The sequence below is a fragment of the Piliocolobus tephrosceles genome, chromosome 5 (assembly GCF_002776525.5).
Source record: "Piliocolobus tephrosceles isolate RC106 chromosome 5, ASM277652v3, whole genome shotgun sequence".
In the NCBI taxonomy this organism is placed as follows: domain Eukaryota; kingdom Metazoa; phylum Chordata; class Mammalia; order Primates; family Cercopithecidae; genus Piliocolobus; species Piliocolobus tephrosceles.
This window is the reverse complement of record NC_045438.1, coordinates 102,445,875-102,465,292: the sequence shown is the minus strand read 5'-3', so window position 1 is coordinate 102,465,292 and position 19,418 is coordinate 102,445,875. Positions and strand designations below refer to the sequence as shown.

The 19,418-nt window shown below is 37.2% G+C and overlaps 1 protein-coding gene across 1 annotated transcript in view; it reads right to left on the bottom strand.

Annotated features, from left to right (window-relative positions):
• The window catches only part of LMBRD1 (LMBR1 domain containing 1), a 128,997-nt gene that overhangs the window by 101,853 nt on the left and 7,726 nt on the right, over nucleotides 1–19,418 (bottom strand). Inside the window, exon 3 of the mRNA XM_023230283.1 lies at nucleotides 10,657–10,717. Coding sequence (XP_023086051.1) covers nucleotides 10,657–10,717 — 61 coding nt within the window. The remainder of the gene's footprint in view (nucleotides 1–10,656; nucleotides 10,718–19,418) is intronic.

The following is a 19,418-nucleotide window of genomic DNA, read 5'->3' as shown; positions in this document are numbered from 1 at the left end:
AGGGATTGTTCCTGTGTCTATATAGCTTAATAATCAGACAATAACCAGAAAGAAACTGCTCAAACTCAAGCCAGTAAGGCTTTCAGCCCTTGCCAATGAACCTGCATATTGGTAGAAGAGTATATTAAAAGTTCAGCCCAATTGTCTCTGGCTTTTCCTTGCCAGTCTCCTACGCACATGTGTAGAGCCTCTAAGGCAGCCAGGAGTACATGATGAGGTTGGACCCTCTCCAGTCTCCAATACACATGTATGCAGCTTCAGTCAGACATACGCTTGTCCCAATTATGACCACAATCCCATGCTAGTAGAATCCTGGATCCTCTCCACTCACCTGATTCCAAGATTGTCACTTCCATAAACAACAGCACTAGAAGTGAGCACCACCCAACTGAGTGAGTCCCCTTCTGATAGAGCAGTACAGCTGTAGGTCCTCCCTGGACCCACCCTGCCCTGGCAGATCTTCTGCAATAACCAAGCTGGAAGTTGGGGGTAGGGAAACATAACAGCCCTAGGCTGAAATACAAGAAACTACCACTGTCTCTTAGCAGTTGTTAAGCATAAACACTTCTCAGACTGTTGTATGTTTTTCATTGATTGCTAAAGTACCAAAGTTGTTGTTTTCTGTTCAGTTTTGTCCAACTTCGTATTTGTTTTCTGGTGAGAGAATCTGCCAATTTTCATACTTGCCCATGGCTGAAATCCCACCCCACTCACTCAATCTTAACAACACAGAAGTACACATTATTCTCTCTCATTAACAAAGTAAGAAATTCAAGTGAGTTTCCCTAAATTACACAGAAAATAAAAAATTTATTAATTTCACAAATATTTGAGCACCTACTAGGTGCCAATATCTGTTCTTTGTGCTTAAATTATACCAAGGACCAAAAGAGATAAAGATTCCTGCCTTAGCACAGTATAAATTCTAGCAAGGGGATACAAACAATAAACATAACTAAATTATGTAATGCATCAGAATGTGATTAAAGGCTGTAAAGAAAAAAATTAGACTAGGATAAAATGAGCCAGAGATGGAAGGTAGGCCACATTCACAGGTAACATATAACCAAAGATTTAAAGGCGAAAGGAGTTAAATTAGTCAAGTAAATAACTAGAAGAAAAGCATTCTATGCAAAGGGAACATAAAGCAAAGGGTCTAATGGAGGAGTGAAACTGAAATGTTCAAGGAACATTAATAACAACATTAATATAACAGTGATGGAGAGAGGTACTAGATATCTATTACCATGTAACAGGCTACTCAAAACTTAGTGGTTTAAAACTATATTTATTATCACAGATTCTGTAAGTCAAGAATATGAGCACAGTTTAGCTGGGTCGCCAAGCTCAGAATTTCTCCCAAGGCTGCAATCAAGATGTTAGCCAATGCAGCAGTTATCCCAAGGCTTGACTGGGGAAGAACCTGCTTCCAGGTTCACTCACTGAGTTTTCGGCAGGATTCAGTTCCTCACTAGCTGTTGGCTGGAGGCTGCTATCAGTTCCTTGCTATGTGGGCCTCTCCATAAGGCAGTACACAAAGTGGCAGCTTGCTTAATATGAGCAGGACAGAGAAAAAGAGAAAAGGAGTACAAACAAGACAAAGTCACTGTCTTCTACCTAATCTCAGAAGTGACATCCTATCAGCATCATTTTAGCCACATTCTCTTTGGCAGACGCAAATTTCTAGGTCCAGCACACACTCAAAAGGAGGGAATTACATAAGGGCATGAATATTAGGAGGTGGACAGCATTGTGGGCCATCATGAGAGTTTGCCTAGCACAGCAAAATAGTAGATGAGGACAAAGAAGTTTGTGGGGTGGAGAAGAATGTCAGATCACATAAGGTTCTGCAGGCTTCAGTAATGACTTTGTCATTTCCTGTGAATTACATGGGAAGCTACTTCAGGGTTTTGAGCAGATAAGGAACAGAAGTGTCATATTTTTAAAGAATCACTCTGACTGCTATATTATGAATAAAACAAGGGTAGAAAAGACAGGCTTCTGTGATAACCCCCAAACAGACAATGGTGTCTTAGGATTATAGCCAGAAAAAAAAAGGTAGTGAGAAGTGGTCAGATTCTATATAAATTTTGGAAATCAGGCATAAGGGAATTTCCTGCCATATTTGACACAAAATGTGAAAAAGTAAAGATTCAAGGATGACTCCAAGGTTTTCAGCCTGAGAAACTCTATCCTTCTGGTTGCTATCCACTACAAGAAGAAAAAAAAAAAAACTACTGTATGACAGATTAAACGTCAGTTGCTTTAGAAATGTTCAATTTGAGATGTCTTTGATTTTTTGGTAGAGAGTTCTGTAACAGTTGGACATAGGACTGTGAAGTTCCAGAGAGGTCTGCACAAAGATTCAAAACTAGGAATTGGGCATATAGGTGGTATTTAGAAGGAAGCAATGGTATAAAATCACCAAAGGATTAACTGAAACAGAGAACAGGTTCAAGGATTAACCCCTGGGACATACAAATATTTTAAAAGGTCAGAAAAAAGAGAAAGAACCAGCAAAGGAAACTCAAAAGGCATAACCAAGAACATAAGAAGAAAAACCGAGAACATATGTCTCAATCTTCAAACTCTGGAGTGTGAAGGAAGGTTTATGACATTAATGTGACAAATCAGCAGTTCATTTAGAGACAAAAAGTACAAGTTACACTAGTTTTAAGTCCAAGAGATCACTTGCTTTCTTAGTATTTCCAATTGGAAACAAATTCTTAGGCTACTAGGTTTCTAGAGATTATCTAGATAATCTCTTGAGCAAACTTAACCAGAAACCACTTAGAAAATATCCCTTATAATTAAGAATACTTTCTTTTAAAAAGGGGGAAAAGGGGCAGGAGACAGGAGACAACTGTATCTTATAAAACAAGATTGTATAAAAAGGATTTTGAATAAAACAAATCTCAAAATTAGTCTCAGTCTATCTTGTCTGGAAAAGCACTGAAATATATTATTAGAGATGTTTTCAAAACAATAGTGTGAAGAAAATTGAAACTTGATGAGATACTAGTCAGTTCTTTCAGTATTAACTTTCCTATATCATTGCACTAATAGAGAAAATTTCTCTTATTCTCTTACCTGATTTGAATAAACAGCAGTGAATAACACCTCTTTAGCACTAATCACATATCACACTCCTAACATTATGAAGTAGGTACTACTTTATCAACATTTCACAGGTGGAGAAATCACAAAGAAGTCAAATGACTTCAAAGGTCTCATGTACTCTTCTCAAGTTAGATTCTAGGTGTTGTAAACCCTACTATGATTTGAATGTGTCCCTCAAAGTTCATGATCACTACCCAATATGGTAGTTTTGGGAGGTGGGCCCTAATGGTGTTTGGGTAGCAAGGGGGACCGCTCATGAGTGGATTAATGTCATTATCATCTGAGTGGGTTCATTATAAAAGGATGTGTGTGCCCTCCTCCGTTGCCCTTCTGCCATGGGATGACAGCAGGAAGGCCCTTACCATATGCCAGTTCCTTCATCTTGAACTTCCCAGCCTCCAGAACTATGAACAATAAATTTCTGTTCCTTACAAATTAGCAAGTTTTGAGTATTCTATTTTAACAGCACAAAACACACTAAGATAAACCTAAGTTCAAAATACATAAATAAGTTTCCAGATACAAATTATCAGCACCTAATCAATACGGAATGAAGAGAAACTTCCAAAAAAACTCTTAGGTGCTCTAAAAGTCTGGCATAGAAACTGGAACTGAAAAGCTTCCCAATCCATCTTATTCTCCCTTAGTTCCATAACTTAACTCATCTAAATATGTATACACTTTGACTCACTCCAATTTTTACTACAAAATTGTTTAACAGCCAAACAAAAATTTATTAAACATGTAATAAACTGGGATTTTTTACTATGAACATCCCTACAATGGAAAACAATGCAGTAAAAATCTTTTAAATGTACATACATAATATCTTCTTAACAGCTGCATTTGAAAAAACCAAGTATTGTCAACAACCCCATTTTTCATCCACACTAGCATGGATAAACAAACTATGGTATGTTAATATAGTAATAAGAATCAACAGAGTACTGTTGCCTGCATCAATATAAATGTTTCAAATATAGATGTTATGCACTAAAGAAGCCAAACACAAAACACTATGAACTATATGATTCAATTTACATCCACACACAAGATGATAGCCTGAAAAGCAGTGTTAAGAGAAGAAAGTCTATGTGGGTTATATGGTTTGGTTCTGTGTCCCTATTTAAATCTCATCTTGAATTGTAATAATCCCCATGTGTCATGGGAGGGCCCCCGTGGAAGGTAATGGAATCATGGGGACGGGTATTTCCCACGCTGTTCTCATGATAGTGAATAAATCTCACAAGATCTGATGGTTTCATACAAAAGGGAGTTCCCCTGCACACACTCTTGCCTGCCACCATGTAAGACGTAACTGTGCTCCTCCTCACCTTCCACCATGATTATGAAGCCTCCCCAGCCATGTGGAACTGTGAGTCCATTAAACCTCTTTTTCTTTATAAATTACCCCGTCTTGGGTATGTCTTTATTAGCAGTGGGAGAACAGGCTAATATCATGAGGAATTGATAGGCTAACTACAGAAGAGCTGAACAAAAATAGCCTCAAATAATTCCTGCTTAGGGTTTGGGATAGTTTTAATTCATTTACCCTCTGCCTTCCATTAATTTCTTTTGAAGGAATTTCCTTTTACTTAATGTTTTTTCTCACTTCTTATTTTTGCATATATGCAGAGGTTGCAGAAATAGGGAGAGCCCAAATATAAAGACAAAAATAAATTTGAAATAAAAACAATTTTGATAAAAGGCTAAAACACAGACAACATAAGGGATAAAAGGACTGCATAGCAGGCTTAAATATGAAATTAAACAGAACTCAGAAGTCACTGCTAAGCCTGCATAGCAGGTCTAAATGCAAAATTAAACAAAACTCAGAGCTAAAAAGTCACACAAGGGCAGTTTTATAAAAGAAAATAGTAGGCTGAGTGTGGTGGCTTATGCCTGTAATCCCAACACTTTGAGAGGCCGAGGTGGGAGGACTGCTTGAGCCTAAGGAGTTCAAGGTTACAATGAGCTATGATCACGCCACCACACTGCAGCCCAAAATACAGTGAGACCCTGTATCTGTCTGTCTGTCTGTCTATCAATCAAGAAAGAGAAAGAGAGAGAAAAAGAAAGAAAAGATTGAAGATAAAGATGAAAAACTAAATAAAACATTCAAAAGAAATAAAAGGTACAAATCCTTAAAGTTTCTGGGGTGGGCATAACCTTCCCAGATGAGGAAGTTTCCTGATCACAGAATCCTTAGGTGTGCAGGGAATAGGATGGAAATAAACAACTTCACCCTCTCATGTTTCAACAATCTCCAGAAAACTGTATCTGCTTTGTAAGTAGCTTCAGTTAACTGAGGATTATTAATAACTAACCAACAGCTGGGGAGTGTTCACAAGCAGCAGCAGCAGCAGGCAGCCTGATTTCTGCCAGCTTCTCAGAACAAAACACCCCAAATTCCATTAATATAACAGAAGATCCTTTAAAATGTGGTTTCCAGACCCCAGGATTTGCAGAGATCCTTTCAGGGTATTCACAACATCGAAACTATTTGCATAATGATACTAAGATGTTATGTGCCTTTCCACTATGTTTACAGTTAAACTAATGGTGCAAAACCAACAGTGGATAAAACTGCTGCCCCTTTACAGGAATCAAGATAGTACACTCAAATTATGCTAGCAGTCATTGTATTCTTCAGGGACGAGGGAGATTTGAGCCTTTTATTCACAAAAGTCCCTTTTGAAGCAGTAAAAATTCTAGTGTCCACATTTGCATATATTTCCTTTCAATATTCTGTTTGACAGGAAATACACATAAACCATGCTGTACTTGTGTCTCACAATATCTTAATTTAGTTTGCGCTTTTTCAGTTGTGAGCTACACTAGCCACTTTTTTTCAAAGAACATCACTTTTACTTGAAAGAACAACTGACAGATAAGCAGTGGTTATCCAGACTTGAGTATTAGACAGGCTTTCTCAAAAATGACAGTGAGACTGTCACTCCAAAGGAAATAAGTGACAGTATTTGTTACCAATGATAAAACTGAAGCTTTCAAGAGAAAATTAGAATGTTGGAAAACTTGAATCTATCTTCGAGTTTTACAGCTTCTCAATACATACTTTTCTGGTAAGAATAATGGCGATATTAACAAATGTGGTTTTTTCAATGTATAATGATATGTGTCAACACTCGGAAGACCTATACTATTCACTGAACAAATATTTTCCAAATGAATAAGGCATAATGTCAACTGTCCTATTTGGCATTTGACAAATGGACAAAAGATCCATTCAAAGTGCAAATGGGTCAACAGATTTCAATGTCATGGAGTATGAAAAAGCAGTAATACTATACATTTGAATCAGTAGTTTGAAAGTAGTTAACACTCCTAAACAATTTCATTGATGAAGATGACTAAAACTTCTTCAGAAGTTTTAAGAGTCTAAACCTTTTTGATCAGTTTCTCTTCTTTGGAAAACTAGCATCTAAACTAGCACCTAAGAAACTTAAAAAAAACCCTGCATTAGTAACTCTATGAAGGAAAATATGTACACAGCTTACTCTAAGTTAACATGAATTCAGCATCTACACATTAATCTTAATACTCTAGAAAAGAGATTATCACATGATCTGTTGACAGAAAGCTCTTCTTTTGAAAACACACATGGAACCCAAACATAAAAGACAATTAAAGCATAAGCAGGTCCCATGGAGTCAATGTTTAGCCTCCTTATCCCTCAAACCTTTATCTCATTGCACATGCACATGAGACATCTTTAGAAAAGCCCCGACTTAGGCCACTGGTTTCTAAACTTGGCTGTGCTAAAATGAGAATCAGCACCATTAACTTTTTCAGTAATAGATTCACAGGCTGCCTAGCACAACAAAGTATATCAGAATCTCTCTGGATACAATCTACCATTCTGTATTACTTAAAATGTCCCCAGTGGGCAGGCACAGTGGCTCATGCCTGTTATCCCAGCACTTTGAGGTGGGCAGGTCACTTGAGGTCAGGAGTTCAAGACCAGCCTGAGCAACATGGCAAAACCCCATCTCTACTAAAAATACAAAAGTTAACTGGGCATGGTGGTGAATGCCTGTAATCCCAGCTACTCAAGAGGCTGAGGCAAGAGAATCACTTGAACCCGGAAGGCAAAGGTTGCAATGAGCCGAAACTGTGCCACTGCACTCCAGCCTGGACAACAGAGGGACGCTCCGTCTCAAAAAAAAAAAAAAAAAAAAGGGATCCGGGCAAAATGAATGGCTCACATCTGTAATCCCAGAACTTTGGGAGGCTGAGGCAGGAGGATCACCTGAGATAAGGAGTTCAAGACCAGCCTGGCCAACATGGTGAAACTTCGTCTCTACTAAAAATACAAAAATTAGCCGGGCATGGTGGCATGTGCCTGTAATCCCAGCTACTAGGGAGGCTGAGGCAGGAGACTCGCATGAACCCAGGTGGCGGAGGTTGCAGTGAGCTGAGACTACACCACTGCACTTCAGCCTGCGCAACAAAGCAAGACTCTGTTGCCAAAAAAAAAAAAAACATCCCCAGATGATTTCTGAAGCTGCTCTTGGGAGTTCAGTGCTGCTAATCATTCTTACAGGTAACATCCCCAGTACTATTTCTCAAAAGGCAGCTCACTTAACAGTAAGAAGCTACAGCTGAGGAAATAAGAACTCCTTTGGGCTTTGCCATTCACTAACAAAGTGATCTTCAACATCTTTCCACATCAATTTCTTCATCTGTGAAAGGTAGACCACACACACACACACACACACACACACACACACACACACACAAAGGCAGAGAGGGCATTCATGAAAACTAGGTAAGATGCTGAATGTAAAAGTTTTACACAGTGCCTGGCAAGGTTAGATAATGAAAATACACTGATATATTAGAAGGGATAGGAAGGATTAGATGAACTTAGCATCTGACAGAAGAGATGGATAAAAACTGTGTTTTCTATTTGAACTCTGTATAGTCCTCAAAATCCAGGAGAAGACATATTAGATGCTTCCTATTAGGGCAGTTAGATAGTATTTAGCATTTCAAAAGAAATAGCTGAGCTTCAGGATAGTAACTACCTTCGAAGCTGTGGAATCCTTTCAGGGTCCTAGCTGTAGGTCACCTCTGTGTCAGGGCCAAAGGCCTATTAGCCATAGCTGAGATGGAGATGACTAATATTATAACAACAACCATTCATATTATCCAATTAAATTTTCCTGTTTTGATTCCACGGTCATAAAACAAATCTTTCAATTCATAATCTGGCTTTTGAAACAAATTTTTTTCCTAGATCAGTGTCTCAACTATCCTATTCAAAGCAATTATATTTCTCACTATAACTTAAGTTCTACAGAAAATCAAGCCTTAAGTCCCAAGACATCCACTGTTTGTAATGATTAACTTATCTCCCAGGCATTTAAAATGATACTAAGGGCACATTATCCTTGAGTGAACTGAGGACACACTACCTTTGGGAGGACTAAGAAAAATACTTACTACAATTTTCTGTAGGTTTAATTCTCTCCATAGAACAAACTGAAAAGGGCTGCATGAATTAACATTCCAGTTTACAAGTCTTTTGCGAACTTAGTTACAAAGGATTAGTCCAATGGCCTCTAGGTTCAACGATAGGACAGATCGTAGACCTTGACTTCACAAACGTATAAACTGGCTTATCTCATCATATGTTCTAAAGAATGACTATACTTTAGTGTCATACAGGAGACAGACCTCCCCGCTAAAACTTTGTGTAGAAGTAATTTATATTCTATTTACACTAAAAAGGCAACATTCTACTTAATATAGCTCCATTTCAAAAATTTTAATAGGTCAAAATTGTATTTTATTATACTTAATATATTCATCAAAAATATTATATTTTGAAATTTCATAAATTCTTTCTAAAATCTACCCGAAAGAAATAAAATTTCATGGGTCCTGCAGATTTTAGATCAGGATAAAGGCAAAGGAGCAAAGCAGATGAATTAAAACTCAATGGGGCCAGGCGCGGTGGCTCACGCCTGTAATCCCAACACTTTGGGAAGCCAAGGTGGGTGGATCACTAGGTCAGGAGTTCAAGACCAGCCTGGCAAACGTGGTGAAACACCATCTCTACTTAAAAATACAAAAATCAGCTGGGCGTGATGGTGTGCGCCTGTAATCCCAGCTACCCAGGAGGCTAAGGCAGGAAAATCACTCGAACCCAGGAGGCAGAGGCTGCAGTGAGCTGAGATTGTGCCACTGCACTCCAGGCTGGGCGACAGGGTGAGACTCAGTCTCAAAAAAAAAAAAAAAAAAAAAAAAATTCAATGGAACTTGAAAACAACCATCCACAGAAACTTTTGTAGATTTTTTTTCAGTTTCCCATTTAATGTCCTACTTAAATCTTATTCATCATCTTACTTCATTGCTGAAAAAAATAACATCCCTCTCCTAACTCAACAATTACAGTTTTTTTTATAAAACACAAGTTTCATATTTATTCAAAGAGAAAATTTTGGAAACATTTAGCTTTCATATTATTATAAAGCTTTTATAATCTAATACTGAGAAGGATGTTTGAGGGAGGGAGGGAGGAGGAGCCAAGCAACCGTAAGTCTTGGATTAAAATGACTCTGTGGAGAACAATCAAGTTGGTAGGATAAATTCCCCAGAGACTGAAGTCTACTAATGGCAATACTTAGAAAAAAACTTTAGAAAATTTAAATTTAAAATCAAGAAAACAGGAGCGGGAAATTGGTAATGATAAAAGGAGAGGTGAGATTTAAAGTAACTTTGTTAATCTAAGTGAAGCAAAGTAGGTTAAAGAAGTTTCAGGATTTTGAGAATGAATATATATTATTTATTCCTGTTGTAGAAAACAGAAATCTCCTATGTGGTTTCAAAATTAAAAGTTTGTATGTAGCTTTATATTGTGGGAATTATTAAGAAATTATTTTAGGCAGATAGAGAGGAAATTTTTAAAGTATCTCCAGAAAAGTTTCTTCCCTGGCTCTTAGAGACAGGCCGGCAACCTTTGACATGCAAATGCAGGCCACTAGAAACTGGGTCCACCCAAACCTGGCAATACCCGCACTCTTCTTCTTGTCATTGCCCCACATGTTCCTGGCGACACGGCCGCCCCCACATATCCCCACCTGTGTAGAACATCATGGCGCCCTGTATTTGCATTTTAACAGGCTAGGGTGGGAGGGCCCGTTTTTTTTTTTTGCAAGCTATGTGAATGACATGCCTGGTCAAACCAATCCCCTGAGCCCCATGCAAATCAAACACTGACTCCTCCAGCCTCTTCATATACCTGACTGGTATCCACGGCAGGTGGGGTTCCCTCTCTTGGCTTTGAAGCCGCCCTCCCTCTGTCTCTGCACAGGAGAGTTTCTTCTTTCTTTCTTCCCCCTTCTTTCTTGCCTATTAAACTCCCTGCTCCTTAAAACTGCTCCACGTGTGTCCATGTCTTTTTTTTCTAATTCGACCCAAGAGGAAGAACCTGGGGTTCTCCACCCATCGGAGCCGTATCAATATTTTGGTTAGCAGTCCAAATAGGAAAAGAAACTGAAAGATACTTACTATAGTAACCATATAATACAGTGTCCTCAATTTGTCTGCTGACATTAGCATTAGCCCAGTCCTAGGATAAAAGGAAACAATAGAAATATTAATGAAACATCTATTTGCCTAACAACTAAGAGTTAGGTTTTAATACAACTGAATATCACTTCCAAAATGTATCCACTCAAATAAAAGCAATCTATGCTTCAATAAGTGAGAGACAGACAACAGACAAATTTCAGTATGTAAATGCTGAGATAAGACAACACAGTTCTGGGAAAACACAAAGACAAAAGGCACCTAACTCAGAATGAAGATCAGGAATGACTTCTGATCCTGGGAGGATCAGAATGATCTCAGGGAAACAGAGAAAATAGTAGGAAGGAAAGAAGGGAGAAAAGAACGTACACAGAACATTTGAAAAAGAACTTCAAGAAGCTAAATATAGATTCAACTGAGCTTTTGGAAAGGTAAGAGAAAGCAGGTGGAGAGAGGGAAGAGAAAGACATATATGTCAGGGGCTTGTGAGTCATGCTGAGTATTTTGGACTTTGTCCTAAAGCTAATGGAAAATAGTGATGAATTTTAAGCAGAGATTAACAAACCTGATTTGTACTTCAGAAAGAACATATTTGATCATATTATACTTTTTTTAAAAAAACCTACAAGAAAAATCAGTCTAATCTCCTTTGCATTCATCCCACATAAGTGTTGTTCGAATTACTAAACTTAGAAAATATAATTCAAATTAATCTTTTCCAATAGAAAAAAAAAACTATACCCTATAATGTCAGAACTGAAGTACAATGTCAAGTCTTTTGGCCTATATTCTAAACTCTGTGCATGTGAAAAATTAACCTAGAGAATCTAAAGGATTTATCACTGCTATTAAGTATAAAGTACAATTTAGAATCCAGGTCAATTTTTTATAAACACTAAGAGCTCAAGTCAGTGTCAACATTCTGTAAGTGCTCTTAAAAAAGTGCATCAGTATTTAATTCTCTTAAGATAATTTAGGAGTTTTCTTTTCTTTTCTCCTTTTTTGCCCATAAACACTTCTAGCAATGAGTAGCTACAAATTTCTTGCTGATAAATGTCTGTCTAAAAGATCAAAAAATGTAGAAAATCCAAACTTACCTCTACAAACAAACCCTTAATACGCCAAATAGAAAAATTTATGTTAATCATAGGATACAAAAAATTTAATAAATGGAAAGTCACCTGTTTCCACATGTAAATTTTGTGAATACCAACTGCTATCCAAATTAATCTTAAAATTAATATATATCACCAATCAAAATCCCGTTGTGCTAGGAGGTAGAGTATATTAACATACTCACTCTAAAAATCATCTGAAAAAACAAGCTAGGGCCACAAACACATTTGAAAAAGACCAACAAGGAGGAATTTCCCAATTATTATCCTTTACTAATAAAACACGAAAATCTACTATTATATAACCTTTCACCTACCTATTGGCAAAATTTAAAACAATAGCATCCAGTAATGTCAAAATGTGGAGGGAAAACCATCTGCTACACATTAAGATAGTCTACCATGTAGACATTCTTTATTGAATCCATCCTAAAAATATTCACACAAATTAGGATGGTTATTAGTACATAGATATTTTATTCATTGGACAATACTACTTGTCCAACAAATTACCTCAGGAGCTCTTACAAAGTGACAAGCTAGCCCAGGTGGGCCCTTCCTTTCCCACACAGCAGGAGCTGTACCAAATTCCATTACTCATGGGACTAAGAGACTCAAAGTCTCCAGGTGTGCAGCAATTGGTATGTCCTAGCACTCAGTGAACCACTTGTACCTACTCAGCTCATATTCCTTGGCACCCAAATCCAAGGTGTTTATTCTACCTGCAAGATCATTCTTAGGAGGCCAGGCACGGTGGCTTACATCTGCAATCCCAGCACTCTAGGAGGCTGAGGCAAATGGATTGCTTGAGGCCAGGAGTTTGAGACCAGGCGTGGTAGCACACACCTGTAATCCCAGCTTCTTGGAAGGATGAGGAATGAGAATTGCTTTAACTTGGGAGGCAGAGGTTGCAGCAAGCCAAGATCATGCCACTACACTCCAGCCTGAGCGACACAGCAAGACTCTTTGTCTCAAGAAAAAAAAAAAAAGAGAGAAAAGACTAGGAGGTTATATACCTCTACTAAAGCACCTGTACTTTGGGAGAGTTTCTCTCTTTGCATAAGTAAAGTTACAAAAGAACCTGAGCACTTGCTGACCCTTGTCAGGGTAAATTAGAGCCTGTACCAAGCAACATTTATTGGTTTTTGCCCAAGAGTCCTTTACCCAACAATATTCAGTGTAGGGTCATTTAAAATATTTTTTAAAAGAAAAATGAAACTAGAGACAATCTAAATGCCAGAATAGAAATAGTAAAATTTACTACTGTACGTGCATAACATAGAATAACATGTTGATATTAAAAACAATGAGACCTATAGAAACTAGCATAGATATCCATGAAGCACTTTTGAGTAGGGGAAAACAGAACAAATCACAACCAAAAGTTTTAACATATGTAATCTTTGTCTAACAAAAGTAATGAAAGAAATATCCAAACATATTATAGAAAAAATGAAAAGAAAATGTAAGGAGTGCTTACCACATAGAATGGGAAAGCATTGGGGAGAATTCTGTGCAATGATTGAAAATTTTTCCATCAATGATTCAAGTATCCAAATGAATATGTACATAATCAAAGCTTCAATTCCTAAGAGCTGTGCTTCCTTAGTGATTGCTTCTGTATCAAAACAGAAGTTTAAAAGTATTTTTGTGGGTTTTGTTTTGTTTTTGAGACAGGGTCTCACTCTGTCACCCAGGCTGCAGTGCAGTGGCGTGAGTATAGCTCACTGCAGTCTAGACCTTCCCGGGCTCAGGTGATCCTCCCACCTTCAGGCTTCCAAGTAGCTGGGACCATAGGTGCACACCACCATGCCCAGCTAATTTTTGTATTTTTTGTAGAGACTGAGTTTCACCACATTGCCCAGGCTGGTCTTGAACTCCTGGATTCAAGTGATCTGCCTGCCTCAGCCTCTAGGTTTGTAGGTGTGAGCCACCGTGCCTGGCCTAAAAGGATTTTGAAGATGAGCAAATTAAGAACAATGTATCAATGGGCCAGAGAATAATGACAACCATCTTTTTTTACTTATTATATGTTATACAAACTTCCCACCAATTTCCAAGACAGCCCCAGGAGGTAGTAATGTCTCCACTGAGAATCACTTAAAAATTAGTTTGAAATTGGACAAAATCCCAATCTCAAAAACAAATATTAAAAATACAAAGTCTGAAGGTTAACTTGAAGCAAAAGAATCATTGAAATCTAGCATCTTTTACTCTATAAGGATCTTTTGCCTCACCAGTTCTTGTAGCAACAAGAGTATTGCTGTTACTATTTTAAAGCTACAAATATGTGTAAGATATACAACATCACTCAAGTACTATTAGTGTATTTGGCTTTTACATACTCTCTTGCCTCCAAGATACTTGATGTATTGTCAAGAGAGCTTAGTTTGTAAAACTTTCCTTCTAATTTTGGGAACCATTATGACCCTGATATGTTTTATAAACTATTGCCTCTCAAAGTAGAAACTAAAAGGAACTTCAGAGTCATTTAGGACACAAAGGAATGTGAGACAATCAAGAACTAAATAAAGAATATTAAAGAAGAATATTTCAGAAGACAAGGATATGAATTCCATAGAACAACAATGTAATTGGTCACATATATAAATTCCATTCCCCATTTTTCAAGTTGACTTTTGAAACGTGCTGCATAACCCAAAACTCCAACATGATTCTCCTCACTTTTACCTGCTAACTTCACCATAAAAACAGTGGTTCTCATTCAGGAGCCATTTTGATCCCCATGGGGCATCTGACAATGTCCAGAGACATGGTGGGCAGAGTCAGTATGCTACAGGAATCTAGGAGGTAAGAAGGCAAGGATGCCACTAAACACCTACAATTCACAGGGCAGGCCCCCATAACAAAGAATTACCCAAGGCAAAATGTCCATGATTGAGAAATACTGACTTAGAGGTCTCTAAAATAATATGTAGTCCCAAGACAGGAGCTCACTCAACTTACTATTAAATCTAAAACCTACCTCCATTTGTATCCAAATTCTAGACCTTCCTTCCTTCCTCTGAAGTACCCATACTCCTATTACACCCAACCCTTTCACTTTGAGAACCCTCATCCTCTGGAGGAAACTGCACCTGCAATGATACCTTCTCATGCCTCAAAAATTCCTCTCACTCTACTGAATTCTAAAGTATACAAATTCTAGTAACTACTAAACACAAAGAGATACACAACCACCACAAATAAAAACACCTCTGTTAACTCCTCTTCTCACTTTCCTAGAGAACAAAAACTTCCTGAAAAGTTGTCAGCATTCCTTATCACTTCTTCCTTACTTCTCTGTTCATATCTAACCCACTCAACCTAACCACCCTACTGTTCTGCTGAAATTATTCTTCATGGTCACCACTGACCAAAGCCACCAATCACTTCTCTACCCCACTCACTTCACCTCTCAAAACCACTGGAAAAAGCTATCATTCTTTCTTTCCGAAACACATTATTCTGATTTCCATAAAGCCTCCCTCTTCTGTTTTTCTTATCTCTCATGTTGCAGATTCTCCCCTTCAGCTGACCTTCTACACAACAGAGAACTCCAGTCCTCGGTCCAATGTCAAGGCTTCTCTGACTACTCAGTCTTCCCAGCTCCTAGTCAGTCCATAACTGTAGATTTCATCCATATATTGCTTCCCAAATACTTCTCTCCAGCACTAAGCTCTTCACAGAGCTTCAACTCCCTACTTAACACCTCCACCTGGATAGATAGTACAGTACACACTTTGAAGGTAGCCTGTCCGAACTATAACTCTTTTCTCTACACCCCCTCACTTGCCCGTGCACATGCATATGTCCTCTTATTCCTCCAGGTTTCCCTATTTCTCTAAGGTACACAAAAGCCTAGGCATTGGTGCTCCAATTTTATTTTTCCTTCACCTGTCCCCCTATATCTAATCTATCAGCAAATCCCAGCAGCTCTACCTCCAAAACACATGCCAGTTTTAATCATTTCTCTCCACTAGCACCACTCTAGCCCAAGTCACCTTTATCTTTTATCTACATTAACTTCATATTGCAGTTAGGAGAAAATCTAAACTTATTAATATGACTTAAAAGTCATAAACAATCTGGCTCCTGCCTTATTCTGGATCTCAGCTTTTACCAAAGCAAAACCCTCAACAACACACGTCAGCCAAATAAGCCAAGTTCATCCCGGCCTAAAGACCTCTATATGTGCTGCTGCTTCTCCCTAAAGGCTCTCTCCCTCTGGCTCTTTACTAGATTGGCTCCTCATCCAGGTATCATGGCAAGAAACCTCAGCAGCTTTGCCCCTCTCCAAAACACTCATAACCTGACCAGACTCTCATATCAATCTGTTATATTTCCTCATAGAATTTATCACTATAAAGTGACCTTATTTTATTTGTTGACTATTGATCTAGCCTTGCAGATTAAGCTCCATAAGAAAAACAACCTCATTTGCCTTAACAATTAATCTCCAGTACCTACAATTGTCAGGCATATACTACATACTTAGTATTAAGTAAATAAACATAATTAAGATTCAATAAAAAGCACAAAGTTCTAAGATACAATTCCCACCAGGTGAAATTAGGAATGAGGGAGCAGCAGAGTTTAGCCCAGACATCTAATAATAGGCCATAAAGATATTCATAATTAGGGAACAGGAGTAAGATGTGAACAAACACCAAAACATTAAATGTTTTCATGACACACCTTAATATTAACTAAATTTTTTATTTTGATATGTTGTATAAAAGAAAGAATATTTATTCATATTAGTGTCAATTTCTTTTTTTTTCCATTGGATCAGTATATTTCATGTATATCCCCATCCAATGCTATTGGCCAACTATCAAAGACTGTTAAAGAGAGCACTTCCAGCTGTACTCTAAAAGGTTCTTTTTTGTTATCTAAAAAGTTAATTATTTTAGAAAAAAGCTAGAAACAAATTATCTAGCTAAAATTATTTAAAATGCCATATGTTGAAAGAAAGGTCAACAGAAACAACTCAGGCATTATAACATACCCCAAACTAAAACAACTAACTAAAACAAAAATAAAGAAACTAGCAATGATTGCCTGCTCACAGAAAAGTCTGGACACCTTCTGTTTTTAAGAAAAATGTTAGCAATCATTGATACGTGGAGTTTCAAATCATTATACTTTGCAAGCCAAGTCCATAATTAGAGAGAGGCTTCAAAATATTTGAGGTGGAAGCAGAGAAAGTTAGAAAATGCATATATTCATTTAGGAATTTAAAATGCACATTGTAAATATTAGTATACGTTAGCATTCATCATGGAAAACAATGTCAACTTGTACATTTATCTTTACAAATAAGGTTGGAATAGACTAAAACCACGTTGGCATCCTTTTTACTCTGACTACATTTATAATCGTGGCATGAAGTTTGAAGGATTAATTCTTAAATACTTAAATCTTTCACTAAGCACTTGAATTCAGCAATAACTTTGGGAAAAAACTATTGCCTAAAGTTTGGAAAATGTTTTCAAAAATTGTTTCAGCTCTACTTTTTGAGAATCAGCAAATAGTCCAGTTTCAAATAAAAACTTGTGAATTGCACTAATCCTCACCAAGCACCCCAAAATGAGAAGGGAAAACACAGACATACAGAATGTTTCAAGGTATCAACAAAAACTACCAAGAAAAAACTGATATACTATCTAAGCTACAAACAAACAGAACTAGAGACAACTTAGTAATGAAAAGTAGAAAAGGCCAGGCACAGGGGCGCACAGGGGCTCACAGGGGCTGCCAGGACCTTGGGAGGCCAAGGCAGGTGGATCACCTGAGGTCAGGAGTTCAAGACCAGCCTGGCTAACATGGTGAAACCACATCTCTACTAAAAACACAAAAAATTGGCCGGGCATGGTGGTGTGCATTTGTAATCCCAGATACTCAGGAGGCTGAGGCAGGAGAATTGCTTGAACCCGGGAGGCAGAGTTGCAGTGGGCCAAGAACACACCATTGCACTCCAAACCTGGCAACAAGAGTGAAACTCTGCCTCAAAAAAAGAAAAGCAGAAAAAAAAGAGAACAATTGATGAATAACTAATATCCTAATAATGAAACAAAGTTTTAAAAAGTAGAGGGAAAAACTTTAACAGATTTTTTTCCCCTTCTAAGTATTGGTGTAACATTTAGATTTAACAAATATAAAGTAAGTGTGTTAACTACAGCCATATATTTTATTTTAGGGCACATATATTAAAACAAGCACCCTAAATTTTTATAGTTAATATTTTTGCTTCTTTAGTGAATGCATTCTTAAAATCTTGCTCATACAAGTACAACGCAATCTCATAGATTTAAATATCAAAAACAAAGAAAACAAACCTATTTCCCAGGAAGTGACCACTAATTTAAGCATGGGCCCAAACAATACTTAATCTAATAGAAAGTTCATAATTTCATGAAAATACTTTAGAAATTTAAAGATGAAATGTTTTCCTACAAAATCTAAATAAATCAAACATCCTCAATTTTAAACTAAAAAAAATCCGATTCAAACAATAATTATACCAGGGATAATTATATTACCTCCATACATTATAATACATGCATATACATATATATCATTATCTATTTAAACGTAACAGCTTTTACAGAGAAAAATATCCCAGAAATTTATAATTATGTACTGTACATGTGGAATTACACTACACTATTTTAAAATAAAAACAATATCCAGAAATTCTGAAAATGTCAAAATCTCTTATCTAAGAAACACAGCTACATACAGAGTCACAAGAAATTAAACATTTTTATATGACACTTATTTCTCAGAGAAAATGACCTCATAATGTTACAAACAACCATTTAATTATCTATGTCTAACATTATTAAAAGTGCATTTCTTCTTGCCCAATAATAAAAAGCAGAGAAAACCCAACGATACCAGTAAAATTAGTCATCTTCTCTAGAAATGTTTCAACCCAAAATATAAAATGTGAATTAAGTTTATATTTTGAAAAAATGCAGACTCACTGGTAGATACTCTATTTACTGAGCTACCTGAAAGTATCTCTTACTTGTTAAGAAGCCATCTTCCCAAGAAACCTCATGAACAAAGCTCTCTGATAACAGACTGTGGAGCTTCAAATCCCAACTGCAGCACTTACAGGCTATGTTACTTTACCTCTCTGAATCTTGATTTTTCACCCATGAAAACCACAGATAAAACTACTTATCTCACAGGATTGTCTGAGAGATCAAAGGAAGCTACTAAATGTAAACCACTTAAAATAGAGTCTGACACATAGCAAATAGTCAATAGACATTAGTTACTATCTTTATAACATTGTAATGTTTGGCACACACTAAGTGCTCAATTAAAAATTGCTTAATAAATGGTGTACAGAAAAAAATGTGGTTTTCATAGCAGTCACAATATATCTAATTGTCACAGTAATCAGAATAAATTTAAACCTAACTATAAAAATATTTTCAAATTATTTACCCCATTTGGACCAGGCATGGTGGCTCATGCCTGCAATCCCAGCACTTTGGGAGGCTGGGCAGGTGGATCACTTGAGGCCCGGAGTTTAAGACCAGCCTGGCCAACACGGCGAAACCCCATCTCTACTAAAAATACAAAAAGAACTAGCTGGGCACAGTGGCT